Here is a 22,638-nt window from a genome sequence, read left to right on the forward strand (position 1 = left end):
ACTTACCAAAGAAAATTATAACTTAATCTTAATAAAACTATATTAGATGTGAACTCAAGATTAAAATTTGAAAATTTATGAGACTATGTTTTAATAAATTGCATAATATTAAATTTCAAAATGTTTATTATTTATTGTATCTGATAACAAGACACTCATGATATATTAATATACTTATTATTAATTATTATAATTTGATTCGTAGCCTCTAGTATTTAAATTCACACATTTTCCGCGTCGACTATTAAACCACATTAAAAATTAAATATAAATAAATCCATATCATATTATATAGTACTTATTTAAGTATATTAAACTGTTTTTTTTTTTTTTTGCGTAATCGATCAAATTGCACGTCATATGTACGTATTTATACGATAAGACTTTTTACGGCAAACCTTGAGAATTATAAAAAAATATCAAAGGGATAACGTCACGTACACCATAATATATATTAACTATCACAGATATACAATTTGAAATATTAAAAACAATAAAATATACCAGTGACAAATAAAAATTTTGAAATAATTAGAATTTAAAAAAATAATAATATTTCTTATTCTTTAGTTATTAGTTGTTATTAGTTAATAAATATATTTTAGGTTACAAAACTATACATTTTTTCTATATAAAATATAGACGATAAACTTTCTAACTCGAATTAAATTTATCATACATTAAACGTAACAGCAGTTGTACTAATTTAAAAATAAATCAATATGAAAAATTTAATCATGAATAGAGTAAATGCATCATAATACTCATAAAGCATATTATAATATCATATGAAAAAAAAACTGTTAGTATTTTAAATTGAATTATTTTTCATCTAAAATACATAATATTCCATTAAAAAAAAAATGCCTCTTTTAAATGAATTAAAGTTTACAAATCTTTGAGATAATAAAGTTGAATATTTCAAATGATAATTCTTACAGTTTTATTGAAATTTACCTTTTACATAATTAACATAATATTTAAGACATATCTGTTTAAAAATAGAATTTGATTTGTATGTGTTAAATAAATTAATCAAAAAATATAATAATAATCCGACAATAAGGTTTGGATAACATTAACTACCCATTTTCCTTAATCAATAGTGTTATAAATGTGCAAAATTTCATAATGGTTTACATTACATTGCTTTGAATATCAAACTTACATTATATTTACATATAAATAAATATTATACACATAATATTTGACTACAATTTAAAAATATATTTTTATATTTAAAAAAAAATGTTATTTTGCGTTTTTATAATAATAGCTATACAAATGTTATTGTACTGATATTATTACTGATACATTGATACTTTGAGTCCTTGACATGTATGTTATTCCAGTTTGATTTGTGTTTGAAAGTCTTTCTATGTATATAGTTTCAAATATTAACTATATAACGTAGATTTATATTTTAAAATCATATTTCAATTGTTTTTATGAACAAATGTATTCCACAATCAGTTTATTGTACAGTACTTATCAATGGAATTATCATTCCCTAAAAATCTAACGACTTGCAATAAAATAAAACTGCATAGAAAATGATTAAATACTATTATTATATGAACATGGAAATAAATCGTATATTAAATACATTTACGAACTATTGACAGTTTAAAATAGTATTCTATTCGTTTTACAGTCACTTATTGTATTAAGTATGTTCCTAAGTTTGAACATTTAAAAAAAAAACCTTTTTACCATTTTAAAAAGTTGTATAAAAAGTTATATAGCTGAATCTCTGCTTACAAATCAAAGTAATAATAAAAATTTTAGCTTAAAATACAGTACATTATGATATTATTTTTTAATAAAAACACATAGTAGATTGTTAAAAAATATAGTAAGCAACATTATATAAGATAACTTTTTAATTCAATTTTATTGACTTTTTTATAAACATGTTAACCAGACATAATACATTATATTAAAAACATATACCTCTATTAAAACACATCTGTTTTTATAAAAAAACATCAGATTCATTTACCCACGTTTAATTTTGTCTATTAGACACTAGCCAAAGAACAATAACGAATTAAAATCCGAAGTAGTTAAGATTTCTATAAGCACTTGTATGGAAAATTTAAGACTGTTGTTATTTGAAATTTTAACGTTAAGCGAATAATTTGACATAATCAATGGCGTAAATAATTACTTACTTCGCCGGTAAAATATACGAAATCAAGTTGAGTGAATGAAATCGCTATGTTAAATTCATTACCATTATGCGTGTTTAATTAAGAATCGAACGTTTTGGATCGCTAGTTGTATTAATAAGTAACGATGAATGGACTCGATGCAAATACGTATATACACACACCCTCAAACGTTTATTAGCTGGAATATTAATATAGTGATATTTCTCTATAAACTAAGAAGGTGATGTACTAGTATCTATGTCACTGCTCATAATTTAAAAAGGCCAAGTGTACTGCAGTACGTTGTGTAAATCTTTCCTCGGACGCTGTGGTATTACAAGGAGATGAAAGCTTAGAACCTTTTGTCAGAGATTTTACCCTCTCAATCCAAAACAAAATTTTTAAACGAAATATTGTTATTCTAATGTAAATAAATCCATATTATTAGTAATCAATGTTAAGAAGCCGGTAAGATAGTATAAATGAATGAATAGAATTTTGGATAATTTATTTATATTATATAATTGGCGTTGGTATATGGCTCACGATAAAGTTAAACACATAAAAGCACAACGCTTAATCGCTGTAAAACCAATACATTCTAAACTTCGCTTGAAATCTATAACGTCTGATTGTATTTCAAGAGGGAGGGGTGAACCTCCTCTTAACTAAACTTCACCAACCTAATCTATAGTAATATTCATTTTTTATTTTCAGTTAAATTTATTAGTGTTAGACTATTATATATATGATTATAAATACATACAAAATCTAAGGCAAAACTTCCGAAGGAGGGGAGACGATTCACCCAACACGTCCTTCTCTAATACTTCACTGGTATATAATACAGCCTCTGTGGTACTAATATTGTACACTCAAGCGATAGTTAAATAAACAGTATACTATATACTATTATACCAAATACAATAAACGTTTATATACAGCTCATCTTTGATTGTGCAAAAACAAATAAGTTCGACGTGCTTGTTGACTTAGTGACGTATCCTTTGAGTGCAACGCACAAGTCGTTTCGCATTAATTTTTATACCAGCTATTATGGTCGTTTTTAATGAATTTTTTTTTTTTTTTTGTTAGTTAAGTTGGTATATGAAATATGTGTGTAAATTAGTTCAAGTACAGAAAATTATTATTTATTTTTATCAGAATTAACGGAATGGAATTCTATAAAAAATATTGTTTTATTACATTATATTATCGTTCAATTAAAACAATTATTTCTTTTTCTCTTTCAAAAACTATACTTTAATACTATATTGAAAATCTAAAATATTTTTTTTTAAATGCGTCGTGCATTTGTCATTAATTAATGGATTTTCTGAAAATTTAAAATAGATTCTATCGTTTTTATATTTTACATTGGTGAAGAATCTATTTTCATCAAGGTATTTTTCTATTTCGATTGAAGTATTTAAGTATTATGTACGACATTGAATATTGTAATTTTATTACACAAATATCTTGTCAAACATAATATTTCATTCTGTAAATATGCGGCAAATCCACCATAAGATAAAAAATAAATAAATAATGTCTATTCAAATTATTTTCTTTTGTTATCATTAATGAAATTTTTCATTTATTTTCATGGAACACCTCTTCTGGTCTCGTATCAATAACAGATATTTTCTTATTACAACGGATACAAAATAATATGATATCTGTTACATCACAACCCAATACTAGCATGAATGATAATTGATAACATATATTATAGAGCAAATTGTATTTACTCAAGTGTACAATAGAATAATCGACGTATCCATTAGTATTATCATGTAATGATAAAATAAGGTACTAAATTTTCATGAACTCGCTAGCAACGAAATAATCATGTATTATTTATTATTATTTAGTATTCACAAAATAGGCAAGGGTAGCGAGTAAATTTAAAAAAAACTCAAAAAAATATTTTGGAAAATACTTTTGTTACCTAATAATAATACTTATTATCTGTATATGATTTAATTCAGTTGGAATATCAAATTCCTTGCTGTGTATTATATTGATGTATATATATTATCCTCAATTTAAATATTAATAAAGAAAAATATGACATAATTATTTTTAAAGAAGTTAATTCATTTTGTCAACAGCTACTAAAAGTGTGTGAAAACAACATTTAACTTCACATTCATTCTGTGCACGTGTTCTTCAATATTTTAAGTATATATTTTAATTTAATCAATATAATTTTGTGGAAACGATAATACGCAAATAAAATGAATTTTACCTTTTGACCTTTACACTATTATAATATTATACACTACTGTGCGAACATTTAGTAACTATATTGAATATTTACACAATAACAATTCTTAAAGAAAAACTAATTTTTCCTTATAAAATATACGCTGCTCACATAAACATCTAAAAGGAAAACTAAGGTGAAAAATATATTGTAGCACACTAGCAGAATATTAAATTAGAAATAAATTAGTATACAAAAATGATATACATCATACAATTTTTTTTAAATCTTAAATTCAATTTATTTTTGATTGCAACAAAGTAAGTTAATTACTACCGTATACATTTTTTAATTGATTTATATAGTAAGTAATGATAATAAATTGATTATTATTGGAAACTAAATTTTTTTTCTCGTTAGTACAAACTTTTTTCTTGGCTTTTTTTTTTTATTTTTTTGTTTGTCATTCATGGAAAAAGTATAGCCTAATGAACTTTTCTTTTAAAAACTGAGTAATTCAGAGATCGTTATGGAGAAAAAATTAAAAATAATATATAATACTTAACGCGTAACAATATAATATTGTTCTGTTTCATTCGAGCCAATTTCGTAGAAAATTTTAAAATATATTTTCAATATCATACCGTAAATAATAATTTAGCAATAGATATAGTTTACAGTGTATGTACCATTAAATAAAATATTTTTTTGAATATTTAAAAGCTTATTCTCTATAATAATTTTACTAAAATCGTGTATAATTCATAAGATATTTTTAAAACCATCGTTTTCCCGAAGCGCAGAAATTACAAATACGACCGTGAGAGTGCACTTGTGAGAAAATCGCGAGTACATAATATATTATATCGCAATTCACCAATCTACGACAAATTTTGTGACAAACTATTTCGTATTAATACAAAGTGACTATTTGTACCAAGTACAAGAATTAAATTATTATATATTATTATTATTATTATTACTTAATTAGTTGTAACTTGTAGTGCTTTGAGGCAACAAACACGCCAGATTAAAAAAGTAATATTCACTGGAGAAATCTGAAAATAATTTTTTTTCTATAAATTAAAATTTAACAATTTAACAGTTTGTGCATAATTTGGTAGTGTTGTACTATATTATGTCTATATGGCTGCAACCGTACCTGGTAAGAAAGTTCATATTATATATCTATTATTTATTTATAATTTGCACAGGCTCAACCCTGATTTGATAAAAAAATTCATGTATAAACAAATTAAAGTCGATACAAAATATTAATAGTTAACGATAAAAAAAAATGCTCTAAAAACAATAAATTAAACAGATAAATCATTGAAAGTAAACGCCGATTACACATACACTAAAATATAAAATGGAGGTCCGGATTTATTACACTATAACGTGATGGAAAATTGTTCGATATAGCCGTGGTTCGATGGCACACTAAAAAAATACATGATAAATTTATTAAGCACAATATTATGATAATAGTACGTAATGATAAGTATTTTATGTGATATATACGTATACGGCGCATATATTATAATGATACACACTCAACAGTCCAATTGGCAATATTAGTAAACGAAATCTTATGTCGAACAAGAAATTATAACGATAAGAGTAGGGTAAGCAAAGCAAACACTTAGTTATGTATTTATTATTGGTTTTGCGGGTATCTCTCCCTATACATTCTTGACGCGGCGACGTGGGTAAAAAAATGTCTAATTTGCGTGATATTTTTTCTCCTATCCGACACGTGCTTAATAATAAATATAATACAACAAAGATCCAATAGTCACCATCCGCTTAGTAGTGGTGCGCAGATGTTTTCAGCATAAAAAAAATGAAGCCCTCCATGTTTGTTATCGTCATCCAATATCTTTTAAAAAGCCCATAATATATTGCAAGTGCAGCATGTTTATTGAACCATCTTCTACCAACAGCGGACGTACGACAAACTGTTACTATGTTACTAAATCATACGCACGAAAATTCAGATTTTTTGTCGATAATACCACGTGGACTAATACCCTCGTCTATTCCGTATATTTTATAGAATAAAAATGCGATATACTGCGTCGTGAAATCCTGCCGTTCGTGGTTTTCCATACCCCTTGGTAAAATATTACGACAAAGGACAGGTCAAATATTTTTATTCCGATTATATCATTATTATTTGTCAAATTTATCACCAATACATTTCCATATTTCCATCCATGTTCTAACACACTCGATGAGAGCAAAATATTAAACGTAGGGACGTAGGATATAAATTATCTTTATGCACTACAGACAACATTTAAAGAGAACGTAGTCACGTGAGATCGAAAAACGTACTTTTTGTAAACGTAACTGGATCCTCAAGCACTGTTCGTTTTCTATATACTTAAGGTTCCTCCCTGCCCAAAAAGCATATGCCATTACAAACCAAATATAAACGCGTGCATTCACACCTACACACAAACGTACACTTTGGAAATTCAGTGAGACGAAGGTGTATTATAGGCCACAGCACACTGATAAATTACACATGTAATAACGACTAAAATTATAATATCATTGCAATACGATATATGAAAATAATATTTTTGAAAACATTATAAAAAAAAAAATGTATAACATTGCGTGCAAAAAACTTTACATTTTTTAATATTTTTCGAGATGAAATATACATATAAAATGATGTAAAATAATAATATACGTACATCATACTGTAAAAGAAGACATATTATACTACTTGAAAAAAAACTATTACGCGCCATTTTAAAATGAACAATCTTTTATTCCTGACACCTTCGTAAAGGAATACCACAACTAGACAGTAGATAGTGATCAATCGCCACGATAGTATTTTCGGCTCGTTACGTGGTCATAAAATATTGTTACTCCATAATTTGTTTGAAACAAAAAAAAAATACAAACTCGTATAAAAAAACCCATGACCATCAATTAAGATTCAAAATACGTACCTATTATTAATATAAAATATAATTATTTTACTTGTACTTCGAATTTCGAATGTACGAATTTCAAGAATTATTTTAACTACAAATATTCAATAGATTTCCTCTTAACCATTAAATCTAAATTTTATAACCACAGTTAGCCTACTAGTTTTTTTTTTTTTTTTCAAGTAATTTATATATGAAAACGTTATCATGACGTAATGAAGTCGTGTAATCCATTAATGAATTATTTATCTATATATGTATGTCAAGCATTGTAATTGAATGGTACCCTTAAATTATTTTAACCATGCATATTTAAGTAGCTTAAACCCTTAAAGAGAATTTTTAGAAAACCAAAAGATTAATTTTAATTATTTATTAACATAACCGATTACACTCTAAAGTTCTAATGTTTCGTCCTATCCACATTAAACTTTTGAGAAAAAGCAGTGGTTTGAAATTATATATTATTTAAATTAAATCAATTATTTACGAGTACTATAAGTAATACAATCATATTAAGTATTAACTATTCCAAAATAATACGTAGTTTAATATACTTATACTTATCTATAGTGTAATATAATAAATGATAGGCACTGTTTGTATTGGTGTCATACATATAACAATACTTATAAAAAATATATATTTTTCCTTTGTTATTCTTTCATATTGGATAGAAAAATATTATTTCGTTTATAAATATCATTAAATAATTTAGCTTATACTCATAATATTTTATTGTTGTAATAGTTTTAAAATAAATACAATATGCTATAAACATACTAATCAAAAGTTAATTTTTCTTTAGGATATTAATATTATTTATATAAAAAAAAATATTCAATTATAAATTTTAAAACCAATCAATTAAATACAAAAATTATAAATAGCTAGGTATTTAATGTTTAAATTCAAAACTAAATATTAAAATATTTTTACCTAAATATGACTAAGAAGTAAGTATACTACACTGTGTGAAAATACCTTAAAAGAAATTTAATCGACAACTGAATAAATTAGTAACATCAAAACATAAAAATAAATGAATAAAAAAATAGATGTGCATTTAAACGTTTCTAACATTTCTAAATATTTAAAAAATATAAAAGAGAATGCTTCAAGTAAAATCAGTAATCACTATTCTACCGAAGTGTGACCCAAATCCATATTAATTTCATATTTCTGATACTTGGAAACCAATTAATATTTAGTAACATGATCCATCATAGAATACTGAACTTTCAAACTAAAAATGACATTCACTTTCTATGATATTTATTTACTCTTTTTCAACAATAAATTAGGTTTAAGTAATTCAAAAATATTAATAAGTACCTGAGTAGGTACTATTGATTATTTATTTATCAATGAGATATAAATGTATTTTAATTGACTTTTTTTGACTATCGAAGTAAAAAATAATTATAACCAATAATACAAACTTTGATAAAGTATTCATAGAATTTTTATCACTAAATTTATAATGATAAGATAAATAAATATAACATAATAACATCATATTAAAATAATAAAATGATAAATGTGTAATATAAAAATACATCTTAAAACCAATTACCTACTTCAAAATGTATAGGTACATACTACACATATTATACTGATATTTACTTCCTTCGTTCATAATATCAAATTTAAATTAATCAATCTTAAAATTAATCTTATTGTATAAATTGTTCAAACTGTAAATGTTGAACACAATTTCAGTTATAATATATATATATATATATATATATATATATATAACTGGCTTGTGAAATATTTATAAAATCATTTTCATAGGTAATTGAATAACATTCAAAATAAATACTTAATGTAAACGATATTTAAAAAATAAATGTTCGTGAATAGTAAAATAAATGTATTTGTGGTATAAGAAAAATATTGTTTTCATGAAAATTGTGCACACAGACTTTTTCACCTCGGCACAATAATTTAATAATACCTGTATACGCATATTAAAATATATAGTGAAGTTCCCACAATGTTTAAATAAAAAACTTTAAAAGTTCACAAAACACACATATAATAAGCATTATATAAACGAGTACATTAAGCACACTGAATTCAAAAGTTCTAGGACTGTATCCAATTTATTTTGTCCAACATACGTTAACGTTGATATACCTATTAAATAAAATCTTATTAATTTTTTTATAGTTTATGAACTTTTATATTTAAATTACATCTGTATATTACCCATGATTCTGAGGAATGAAGATTACCATCTAGCATGTAATATAGTATCCAATTAATATGTATATATAATATATAAATATATATATATTGTTTTTTTTACCATCATTGTGTAAAAATATCCACTTTAAAAAAATGTAATTAAACTTAAGCTCCTATAGAATAAGTGTGTTGTAAAATATTTAAATATATTTTTAATATTAATATACAGTCGATTTCGCTTATTACAATGCCGTATATAACGATATTCCAGGTAAAACGATTCCAACAATGTATTTGATTGATTTTATATGTTTAGTACTTTTAGTCGTGTATAAAATATCGGTTACAAGTTACAACGATAATCCGGATATAACGATGTTATTTTGAAATGAAAATTGGTTTTTATATTCGCCTATAGAAATTAATAATACATGCACAAGTAGTAAATTTGATTTCGTTCGAAGCAATAATTCTTAATCTTATCTGTAACAGATAATGTGTCTTGTACGACACGTATACTTATTTAAAGTACCGTCTATTTCGGAAGTTAATTTTTATATTGATCAGGTGCGTACTTTAGTTTCAGTAAACAGCCATATAAATACATCAGAAGTATCAATAACATTAAAAAATATTTCTAATTTTGTTAAAAAATCTTATTCAAATTATAAACAAAGCACTATAACAGTTTATTTTTCAAACAAATCGTAAACATATAATATGTACTATAGCATGTGTGTTCTTTTATTAAAAATTATAAATATCTTTAATGTTAAAATATGTAATCTTAAATAAAATAATACATCAAAAAATGTGTTTAATAAATCAATTTTTCAAAAAATCAAATTACTTTTTATAATTTTGATATAACAAAGTTTGGTTTAAGGATTAAATTCTCTAGGTCTCTTGAAGATCGTTATAAGCGAATCGACTGTAGGTAATTTAAAAAATGAAAACGAATTTCTAATATATTTATTTTTATCTGCGAAACGCGGCAAATGTGAATTAATAACAGTAGATAGGTAGTTATATCTATGATATTGAGGATAATACTCAACACACAATATTTTTGATTGCTATCGTATTAGCAACGGTGGTTAACGCTCTCAAATTGTTCAATTGTTCGACATGAGGGATAAAATCTGTATCTACTAGCAAATAATTTATAACATATAATACATCTCAAGTCAAATATTTAACTAATGATGATCACATTTTTTGAATTAAGCATATAATTTCGTTATTTAGTTTTCCTGTATTTTATTTGTATGTCAGTATAAGGGCATTATTAAAGTTATTAATTGAATTGACTGAACAATATGGATAGCATATTACTAAAGCATGGTGGTATTATCCCCACAACATAATCATAAAACATTTCTACCGCATAAAAATGTATTTTCAAGTATGCATCTAGCTTTGTCTCTTTTGTGGTATTCATTATTTTTATCAGTATTCTCCCTCTTCTTCCGCCTGTATTAAAACCCCGATACGTGCTTATGTCATCAAAAAATAAATGTTTGTTCGCACTACTTTGAATCTACTACCTAGATAAAAAATATACTCATAACATTGCCAAAATAATTAATTTACTTATAAACAAAAGCTTTTTTATAACATAAACTAATTGTTAATACATTGATCGAAACAAATTAAGTCCATTAATTTTTTCCTAATATAAGCACCATAGAATCAAAATATTTTATTTTGTCAAAATTGTTGTTATTATAAAAAAAAAAATAATAATTATTTACCATGTTATATCTTGTATTTTATATTATAAATAACAACTTGTAGATTATCGAAGTTTTAAATTCTCTATTTTTGGATCTCAATAAAGATCAAAAAAAAACAAACATAAAATACAAATACAATGTTTATACATTTTCATAGAAAATTACAATCTCACCAAAACACATTAATTTGAAATAACATTTCAGCAATAATATTAGGCATAAACAACTTAGTATGAAAGTTAAAAGATCATGTGTGCTGTGATCTCTCAAAAATTTAACCTAAATAATTAATAATTTCAATTAATAGAGTAAGATTTTATCGTTAGATTACATCTTTTTTTCTATTAATATTTCTGTCAATTATTAGTTATTACACTCATGTATGCAAATTGCTTACATTTCACAATATATTTCTTACTATTTATTTATACTTTAAAATTTGTTTATTGAACTTTGACATGTATTTTAAATATTCAATATAAAAATATGCACTAAATTTTAAACTTAACCTATATTTTTTTATATGAATTTATTACATACTAAATTAATTAACCTAAACCTAATCTTGTAAAATTTATTTTTTTTTTAGAAAATTCACAAAACATAATATTTTATAATGTGTAATTAATATTATACTTTTTAATATTTACTTTACGTTATTTTATTGTTTAGTATTAAAGCATGCAACTTAAATTAAATAAGAAACCATAGTAAAAAAAAAAAAAAAAATTAAATTATTTTCACTACTGAATTACTATTTTTGAGATTAAACACCTTTTAATATAGTTGATTAGGTAAAAAAATATCTTACAATAACTATCTAATGATGTATTTAAGTTTTTTGTGTAAAAATAAAAATATAATCTCACGCGCACTATCGTCTATACATAAATATGAAATGCAATTTTGTTGTTTTTAATCAAAAACCTCATCGACAATTGTATTTTAAGTATGTAGATCAGTTTATTTAATATGTGAAAACCAAATAAATGCATATGTACAAGCCTAAATTATTAAATCTTTTTAAAATGTGTAAAAATCACTGGCCTGTAAATATCAAAACACGAATACAAAAAATATATTAAAGACAAATAAGTACATCGTTTAACAAACTCAACGCATTTTTACCAGTTCTATTACGTCTTGTCATTTACCCAATAAAAATGCATATAATATTTATAAACAAACAGAAAAGTGTTGGTTTTAAATCAAAGAAATCTGAATACATGGTTTTAAAGCACTATGAATAAGTAATTAGTTATTATTATTATCTTTTAGTATACCTTACCAACACTGCCTAGTGCCTACCTACTATGCACATATAGACACGTCTGTGTACAAACAAAACGAAAAGCTATTAAACATCAATGCCCGACAAACAAACACTCAGAGAGGGATTTATATTTAATTCAAGACTCAATTTTCCGTTTTTTCCCCTCTCTAACCCCATACTCTAAACTGTTAGGAATTTATTATCTTTATTGACACCATCGACTCAACTGAAAACCCCGTAGGTAAGTTAGGTTAGTAGATGCATCCACATTGAAAATAATAGGAGAAGAGAGAACCATTATGTATAGGTCACGCTGTAGATGACATACCACTAAACATCCTCGTATACATTATTAATATACGGTATACATAGGTACTTATACAAAAAGAATATTAAACGTAAATAAATATTAAGTGACACGCCATTAACCTAAACAATTAAAACGAAACTAAAGAAAAAAAAATGTATAAACCTATATTTATAAATTCATTTTAAACTTTTAAATAACATATTCTAAAGCAACAGTCACGTTTATCGTATGGTTTAACAATTTTGATACCAATGTTACCCAAATGGCAATTACAATATTCATATTTATCTTATGTACTGAATTCCTTGCTATGAATAGGGTACAATATATTAAATGCAATAACCATTGAAAACTATAATATAAATCTATTATGATAACAAAGCCACGTAACTTTCACACAAATTATTTTCTCTGACTTTGTAATAAAAAAAAAAATTATCGAGCATAAAAATATAATTTAAAATTTTATAATGAAAATTACTCGTATATAATAGCTCATATATTCCCAAATATGATATTTTATAGCTCTAAGAATTATCTTTATATGTAAAATGTAAAGATATGGAATAATAAGACTATACAGTATCATGAAATACACAATACAAATAGTAAAATACAGCTAAACACGATTAACTGACTATTAAATGTTTACTTAAGTTTGAGTGTTATTAAAAATACTACTGAACATTTATTATTTTATGAATAAAGAAAATAATGGTTAAGTATTTATTATAAATATTGAGGCAAAAAATAATGATAAAAATAAAATAGAAATAATATGTCTACAAAGCATTACTATGAGAGATTAATATAAATTAAAATACAATAATGTAAATAACTCAATATTTAAATTTAATAAATAATAAAGATAAAAATTAAATTATTTTTTCGTACATATACGTTTTAAGAACATAATAAATTAAAAGTTGTTTAATTATAGAATATGACCTATATTCACGAAGCAATTTTCCAATCAAACTAAAAAATCTCAAAGATTAGACAAAAATTTAATTTAAATTACTATGATATGGTTTTTTTTTTTTCAAATATATGAATTCTGGTAAATATTTTTGAAGAATATTACAAATAATTAATGTAACGTTTTATATATAAGAATAAACTGTGACTAAAAAATTATTTTGTATCACTTAATAATTAAAAATATACCCAATATTGTAATATTTTAAAACAAAATAATTTACATTAGAGTGTTTTAATTATTTTTTAATTCCATAGCATAATCAATAAAAAAGACATATGCATAGATCCTCATTGTATAATAGTAACTAGAACATAACCTTAAAATTTAATTAAACAACACAGACATGAATACAATTCATAAACTCAATAAGTCAAGATGGCAACTATTGGAGTTTTCAATCCAGATTTATTGGCATCATAATAAAGTTGACACCTACTTTATATATAGTATTAAATCAGTATCAACAAAAGTTATGCATAATGCATAAAAATATACTTAATGTTGTATAATAAGATTTGATATTTTAATTTTAGCATCAATTTAAAAAACGTATTAATTTTTTCATGGGCCACCAATTGCACGGATCAATCACTTTAAAAAGCATTGTACTGAAAACTTATAAAATTCATATAATACTACTCGTATTATAACTTTTTCCTTTTACACTTACAACAAAAACATTAGCTACGTTACTTTGAACTAAACCTAGTTAATTTGTTTCAATAATATCAATTTTTTTATTAAAGTATAAATAAATTTAAATATAATTTGAAAAAAAATCTTATAAATTACATAATAATGTAATTTTTTATAAAAAGTTAAAGTTAAAATTAGTATATTATCTATAGATACTAGTGTGTTAATATTGCATAGTACAATGTATAATTGAAAACTTTACACTCAAATGTTAACAATATATTAATTAATGAAATATCATTATTCATTAGTTATTTATTATAGTATAATATAATTAATATTTATTTTTTATAACAGTATCATAATAAATTTAAAAAAAAAATCATTATAGTTCTAACTGTCTCAAATTGGAAACTCTAAAAAATACATTATAATATAAATGATTTTATAGCAGTTTGCATAAATAAATTCTAGAAACTAAATCAAACCAAAAAAAAAAAACCCCGAATTTACAAATAAATATTAAAAACTAAACAAACCAACAAAAACAACAATAAATGATTTCATCATACAATAAAATTATAATATATCAAAAACATAATGAAACAAAATGTTAACAAATATTATAAAATGAATTTAAAAATATCAAAAACTTTTAATATTTGTTCTTACTTGTCAATATTTGTATCATATAATCTACCTATCGTATTAACAGCATATTAACCTACACTAAACTCAATAATAAATATCAACAAGAAACTTCAAACAGTACTACTGCGTTAATATTATATACGAATATTAAACCATTAAACCATGAATATTATATACTTTTATGATTATACATCGCAATAACCGTTTTACTGAATATCAAATGCCATTTTGAGCGAAAATTGAGTTAGGTTTCGTTTAAGGATTCAATGACTCACAATCAGTCATGCAGAATAATGTATACCTAGGAAGTTACTGACGTAATATAATATACTAATTTTTTTTCAAAAAATGATGTTTCAACCGCTTGCATTTCATTTTGAACCAGCTTGCACCGCGGCCGTCGACCAAGCTATAATTGACTTTAAAAGAATCTGCGAAATTTTACCCCCACCACCATACAAAACAACAATTTATACTGGTGCAAATATTAAAGCGTCTTATTTCCATACACAGGGTACCAGATCAAACCGATAAGGAACAGTGGTAAGAAAACCGAGGACATTCGTTTTTGGAAAAATGCTGCGGACAACACTGCTACTACACAACCTGACCAGGCCTGAATCGTGTCCATCGTGGAAAACCGAATCTAATAAGTATGAACATTATAATATCCGGACGGCAACAAACCGTCGGGAACTAGAATACTATAATATATGATTTATTACTGTTGTCATCGCTATATTATTATTCAACGTGGGTTGTTATCGCTGTCGATTTACAGAGAGTAGTTCTCCCCCCCTCCCGGGTCGCCAAGATTTTCGACCGGATATTATATTATATTAAGCATATCAGGCTAATGTTTGAATGAAAATCTCAATACTTCTATATAAAATATTACGACCACGAAATTTTTATTACGATCGGGCCAAATACAAAATTCATAAAGATCGTCGAGGTTCGATTCTTTATGCCTATCTCCCCCCCCCCCCCTAATGATTTACCATTTTATGTGTATATGTGTGTATGTATATATGTCTGTGGCACCAGGGTAGTCGCTTTTTCATTGTTATGCCAACAGTTTGACGTGCGCTGACCTTTTTATTTAGCTGTAACTGAAGCTCCCTGAAATTGGACTGTTCAAAGAATAAAATATTTAAGGCCATGATAGACGACAGACACGGCTGCTTTCTACCACAAATAGTGAGTGGCCTTCGAGAAATGGAAAAAAAATTTGGACCATTTTACATCAAATGTTTACTTTTTTTGAGCACTGATCAAAAATATCGTTTTCATATTCGCTGTTCACGCATTTGGGATTAATTTTTATTTTACATCATATTAAAATTCTAGTATCACAGTCAAATAAATAATATAATACAATTCCACGAGCACACGCGCATACCACACTATAATAATAATAATATGTAACACATGATGATTGTTGTATTGTATGTATATATAATTGAAAACTCTATATTGAGTCTGATGACATAGTGCATAGGTAGAAAAACACATGTACTTTTTTTTTAATGACCAGTAAACATGTATCCATCTGTTTGCGGCGGCCGTTGCAAATAACAGAAACCATTTATATTTTATTGGCTATGACAGGTCGGCAACTGGAATAATTTAGTTCCGACGTGTCCCCGAAGCTTATAGAATATATATAGATATATGATTAAATGAATTCTATGTAGCCACAAAATCAATAACAATTCATACATGTTTTTATTGCCATAAAAATAATATTGTGAATCCACTTTAAAGTTTGAAGTAAAAATAAAATGTATCTATAACAAAATTTTTTTTTGTCAGTACTATTCAATTAATTAATTATCCATTTTATCGGTTTTATTCATATATAATATGATTTTTAAAACGTAAAAACCTGTATTTAAATACTCGGCCAATTTACAATATCCACGTTTTGCTTATTTCATCGCGGCCGTTATGATATCATAGTGTGCCCATAATTTCAGTTGTACGGGCTTTTGTTTCAAAATCATTCATTAAAAGGACTTTCCTTCATATTCAAATATTATATATAGATGTTTATTTCGGCTTACAGGATATCTTACATGTAGCCGTTAAGGATGTGAAATTCAAGCATCAACAATTTTCACTCTTTTAAATGTGAATTGTGATATGGTCAAGTGCAGTAGAAGAATAAAATAAGAACATACAAGGAACAGTGAAATTATTATGTAATACCCATAATTTTAATGTAATACTAAAGCTGAATGCGATTGAATACGATTTTAGGTAAGGATAATATTTTAAATATTTTATACTTATGTATAATAATAATTTATTTATTAGTATTATTCATTTGACATTATTTTACACGATAAAAGGAGGATATCCAAATAGACGCTCGTTATTTAACAATAACTATGCGTGATAATACAATATATATTATGTATTAGTTTTGAAATAGGTATTTATAATTAGTAATCAATATAATTACAATTATATTATTTGCGTCACCGAAGAAAAATAATGATCAAAATAACACAAAACATCAGGTGGGCTTTTGAAAAGAAATCTGTCGCGTTCGCTGCTGCTGTTACTTAGGTTTCTATATAGATACTAATACTTTAGACCACTTTTTTACATAAATTGTAAATTTTGATGAATATAATAGTAATTAATTATTCTTTTAACGTATATATTTATAGTAATTATTATTATTATTATTATTATTATTATTATTCATAAAATATAATGAAAACTACAGAAAACTTTAAGGGGTGGTCTTGGTAAACAAAACACGACTATTCGTGCGGCGGTATTGCTAAAAAGTTTCTCGTCATGGACGCTCGGAACAATATCATCTAATAATAATAAAATACGCATTTTAGTTTAATTTAGAAAACTCTTTCGTTAAACTCACAATCCAGAACCCAACTTATATATACAATTAATAATTATACAGTATGTCTGTCTCACCGTGTTTGTCATCCCGCTTACTATGTATAAATGCTACCTATACGATAAAACTTTAAAACCATTTGAATACATAATGTACCTAAATTAATAATTCAATCATTAAAATATTTACATAAATTAGCCTGAATTTTTAAGTTACAGGAATAATAAAATAAAAACAGTATTTTATTATTTCCAATTTAAGTAAACTTAAAACAAAATACTTCAATAACGTTGTCGGTGTTTTCAAAAATATCCAAGTTGATTTAATAACTAAATAATTAAGAAAATATTACGATTCTACTTTATACCTAAAGTTCTATATAGGACTGAGCTACCTTTTGACATAAAATTCATATCATTGTCGTTTCATAATTGGATGATCACAGATCCCGTAAATTTTCCTATTGTTATATTTTGCTTTTATAACCAAACTAAATAGATAAATTAACTCAATTTTTATTTGATTATTTTATAAAAAAAAATGTATTTCAATCATTTTCACTTTTACATACATTTCTGTTATTATTATTTTTAAATTATGGAATTCAGATACAATTCTATACTTTACACAAAGTTAGTCAATAATATGACAATTGATATTTTTAAAACTTGGATACTATTTTATATGAAATAAAAATTTAAGCACATTTAAGCACGAGGTTAAGTTAGGTTGGGTTTGTCATGGTATATGTCATGATTGAATAACATAATTTTCAGATCTAGAATGTATATATACACATATATAAATAAATTATACTACTTATACTCCATTAATAATGATGATATTTATGCGATACGTAAGTTCGCAGATGGATCAAACTGTTGTCAACGGTTCGGTCGCGGTGGCAGTCGGCAACGGCACTGCCGGCGGCGATCCTGGATCGGTGTCTGGCACCAACTGGACCACAGCAGTGGTAGCGCATGCGGACCTAACGCCGGTACTTTCACCGTTCGAGTCCTGGCAAAAAGTCCTCATTGTGATGGTTATCGGCGTATGCATGGTCCTCACCATCACCGGCAACATACTGGTGCTAGTATCGTTTATCGTGGATCGGACCATCCGTCAGCCAAGCAACTACTTCATTGCATCGCTGGCCGCCACGGACATGTTAATCGGTATGGCAAGCATGAAACCTGAAAAATCCAAAAACGCGTCGACAAATTATATGAGCATCTCCCTTCCCCCATCCCCACCCTACTAACACTTCTCGCCAGCCTCGGTTACGAAGTAAAATAAAGACAATACAGTCATCAAGAATCTATACGATATAAGTTCTTGGTGACTGTTTAAACTATACCAAACCTACATAAACTCCACCGTATAGCAACGAATCTACAATATTCTACGAAAACGATAGCTCCGAAATCTCGTCCCAAGAATGCTAGTACGAACTGTGAAAATTTTACTTCATGATACAGGGGGCGCAAATATCTGAGGGTACGATTGTCATATGCCCGCCAATATACCGTGTCAATCGGGAAGTGATGATTTTATATAGCGGTTTACATTACATTTGGAGAGAGTAAACTTATACTATCACGTCGCAAAAACATTTGTAAGTAAGCATATATATAAAGCTGCAGTGATGAATACGCATGACGATTTTTTTCCTTCCTTTTAAACACGTTTCAATCGGAAAATCGTTCAACTTTATTGAGTGAGATGTTTGTGGATGTATACATACATAATACCTATTTAAAAAAAATAGTACAAGTATTATACGATTTTCTATTTTCAGATTGTATTTGAAATAGAACTCATCTCTGGTCATTTATTTGTTCTATTAGCAATTAGCGAAAACCGTTCAGCGTAATAAACGATATAAAATAAAATAAAACACACATTTATTTGTTTTCAACTGACCCTCTTTTCGTGTCATTTTCTTAAATGGTAGAATAGTATGAGATTTTGATTTTAAGGCCGTTAAACTGTTTATTAATTTCATATAAAATAATTGAAATAAATATATATTACAGATGTACAAATGTGTGGTGGTTGGTATACACAATTTCATAAACTTTTATTATGTTTTATAACTGATATCGAAAATCGACTTAAATACTCCAGAAAAAATTGAAAATATTTAACAATTGTAAATTATATTATTTTGGTTATTTTAGTTAAAATCATTAATTAATTTACTGAATCTTTAACATTTGTGATAAGTTATTAACTTATTAAGAACCAAAATTTGTGATTCGTGACCATTCATGTTTAAAAAGATAAATAAACATTAAAATAATTCATTTTTATTAGTTAACATTTGAAGAAAAAAGTGATGTGATAACATTTTTTAATTGGAGTGAATTAATTTTCATGAAAAAAAATAAATATTATTCATAAGTACAGCGCTTATTTTTACTTGATCTAATCTCACATTATTTTGTTCAACACCCATTAAAGAACAACACGTAATACGATATCTGACCCATAATATACATTTTAATTTTAACCGTAGATACTTAATGTAAACAGTAAAACTCTTGTATTTGGAAACAAAGAAAATAAATGTCATTTACCAAAGCCCTACACCGAAGATTCACTAATTGCATCCGACTTCGCGTTTTAAGTTGCGATCAATTGTTATTTGAAATTACTTTCATTACTATTGATTGCGTGTCAAAATATTGTTTAAAATCTTTCAATAGACACACATATTGCTATACATCCTATATATCCAAATCATTTATACTCATCGGGGGCTCGGATACAATTCCAAATGACATGTGTCAAAGTATTATGGAATCGGAACACTAGATTATATAAAATATTTATTATACGTAATCCCAATAGTTTTTTTTCTATTGGGACCTTTGAAATAAATACCATTATCTTTTCTTTTTATTTTGACTTTTGTTCACCTTGACCTGCGTTCAAAATATATACTATGATATTTTATCACTTGCATAAAATATGATTGTTATCAGTGTTATCACATGCACTAAAATGTAAATGTGATACATTTTGGACAACCTTGGTGAAGTTTATTATTGTTCATGAAAAAAAAAAGGAATATAAAAAAAAAAAAAATATAAGGATCTAGTTGAAATTATAATAACAAAAAAAACATTATTAAATTCTATTTTTATTCGTAATCGTTAAAAAATAAATTCGGTGCAGAGAAATGGTTAAAATGCTGTAGGTATTATTAATTTTTTGTACCTACTAATCAATCATAATTAACTTGGATTATTCTTAGAATTATAATAATACTAGTATATGTACCTACCTACATAAATTATTGCCAATTAATATAAACTTTATTATCAAAAAAGTACATATTCAATATTTTAGCAAAATAAATAATTGGACTATTAAATTATTATACCTATAATATAAATAAGTTTCATACGATTTTTGTCAGACAGACTTTTAATATACTACTGTTTCACTTTAATTTAAATTCGTTTTTTATTCGTTAATAATATAATCAATAAGTACTCCGTTCCGCGTATTATGTGTAATAAATAATAATATAGTTTCTTTTATAATTATTTAAGAAACTCAGATCAGAAAATATTGATAAAACGAGTTGAAAAAACCACATGCAAAAATACGAAATTATTTACAATAATAATTAACCTTTTTCCACGCGCTAACGTAAAAATAACTATAGTATAATGACAATAAATTGACGTGGCTCGCACAAAATAAAAACAATTTTTTTCATGAATAATTGTATCAAAATGTTTAAAATATTATAAATATATTTTTTTTTAACTCAAGGTTGAAAAAACAATTTTTTCCTGACAAGTATTAAATAATTAGTAACAATAGAAATTCTTTAATACAAATGTCAATACATTATCATGAAATCTAGCAATTAATAATTTGAAACCTTGCGAAAAGTTAAGGAATTTTCGTATTTTCACAACAGTGAATGGACTGTGGAGTAAGTAAGGTATAGAATTGAATAGTTTATAAAGCTGAGAACAGTCGAACGTAAACTTTCTATAATTACACTACCACAATGATTTCATTGATCCTTTATATTTTATTTTATTAAGCAAAACGTTAACATCGCTTTTTTATTTTGTTTCACACCCACTCCATCAATATTTTGTTAACTTTATTTTAACAAATTTAATAATTGAATTAAAAATCGGAGTGATAAATATTTAATTCCAATCCAGAGTTATTGTTATAATTTTTCAACAGCAATATTATTTAGGTTAATATTTAAATAGATTATACACACTTCGAAAATGTGTTTTATAAATAAAACGGCTATACTTAATGATTAAGTACCTACAATTTCGTGTTTTATTACCCGAAAAATTATTAAGGGATATCATATACTTTATTTACACTCAGATGCTCTGGCATCTACAATTGACAAATTATTATGAACCATGAGTAAGACATAATATTATTAAAGAAATTATGTACAAAATATAATGTAAACGTATGGTACAATAAATTTAAATTATAATATTGTTATAAAAAAATTAAAACAGAAAAAGCAATACATCATCCAGCATAATTCGCAGAGGATTTATCGAGATCATACTTTCCCGTAAGCCCATCGAATGACCTGACAAATTCGAAACCACTTGTTCTTTTGTTTAAAGTCATAATATTTTTAAACGCGATAGTTTATTTGATTCCA

At 25.4% G+C, this 22,638-nt stretch overlaps 1 protein-coding gene across 2 annotated transcripts in view; it reads left to right on the forward strand.

Moving 5' to 3' along the window:
* LOC112598172 (muscarinic acetylcholine receptor M2) overlaps positions 1–22,638 on the forward strand; it is an 81,422-nt gene that overhangs the window by 55,300 nt on the left and 3,484 nt on the right. For both annotated transcript variants that reach the window (XM_025344553.1, XM_025344554.1), the window contains 3 exons: positions 15,611–15,750; positions 17,166–17,359; positions 18,831–19,144. In XM_025344553.1, the coding sequence (XP_025200338.1) occupies positions 18,838–19,144 (307 nt within the window). In that variant the 5' untranslated portion in view covers positions 15,611–15,750; positions 17,166–17,359; positions 18,831–18,837. The remainder of the gene's footprint in view (positions 1–15,610; positions 15,751–17,165; positions 17,360–18,830; positions 19,145–22,638) is intronic.

Source organism: Melanaphis sacchari, unplaced genomic scaffold (genome assembly GCF_002803265.2).
Source record: "Melanaphis sacchari strain LSU unplaced genomic scaffold, SCAv2.0 Contig45_pilon_pilon, whole genome shotgun sequence".
NCBI lineage: Eukaryota > Metazoa > Arthropoda > Insecta > Hemiptera > Aphididae > Melanaphis > Melanaphis sacchari.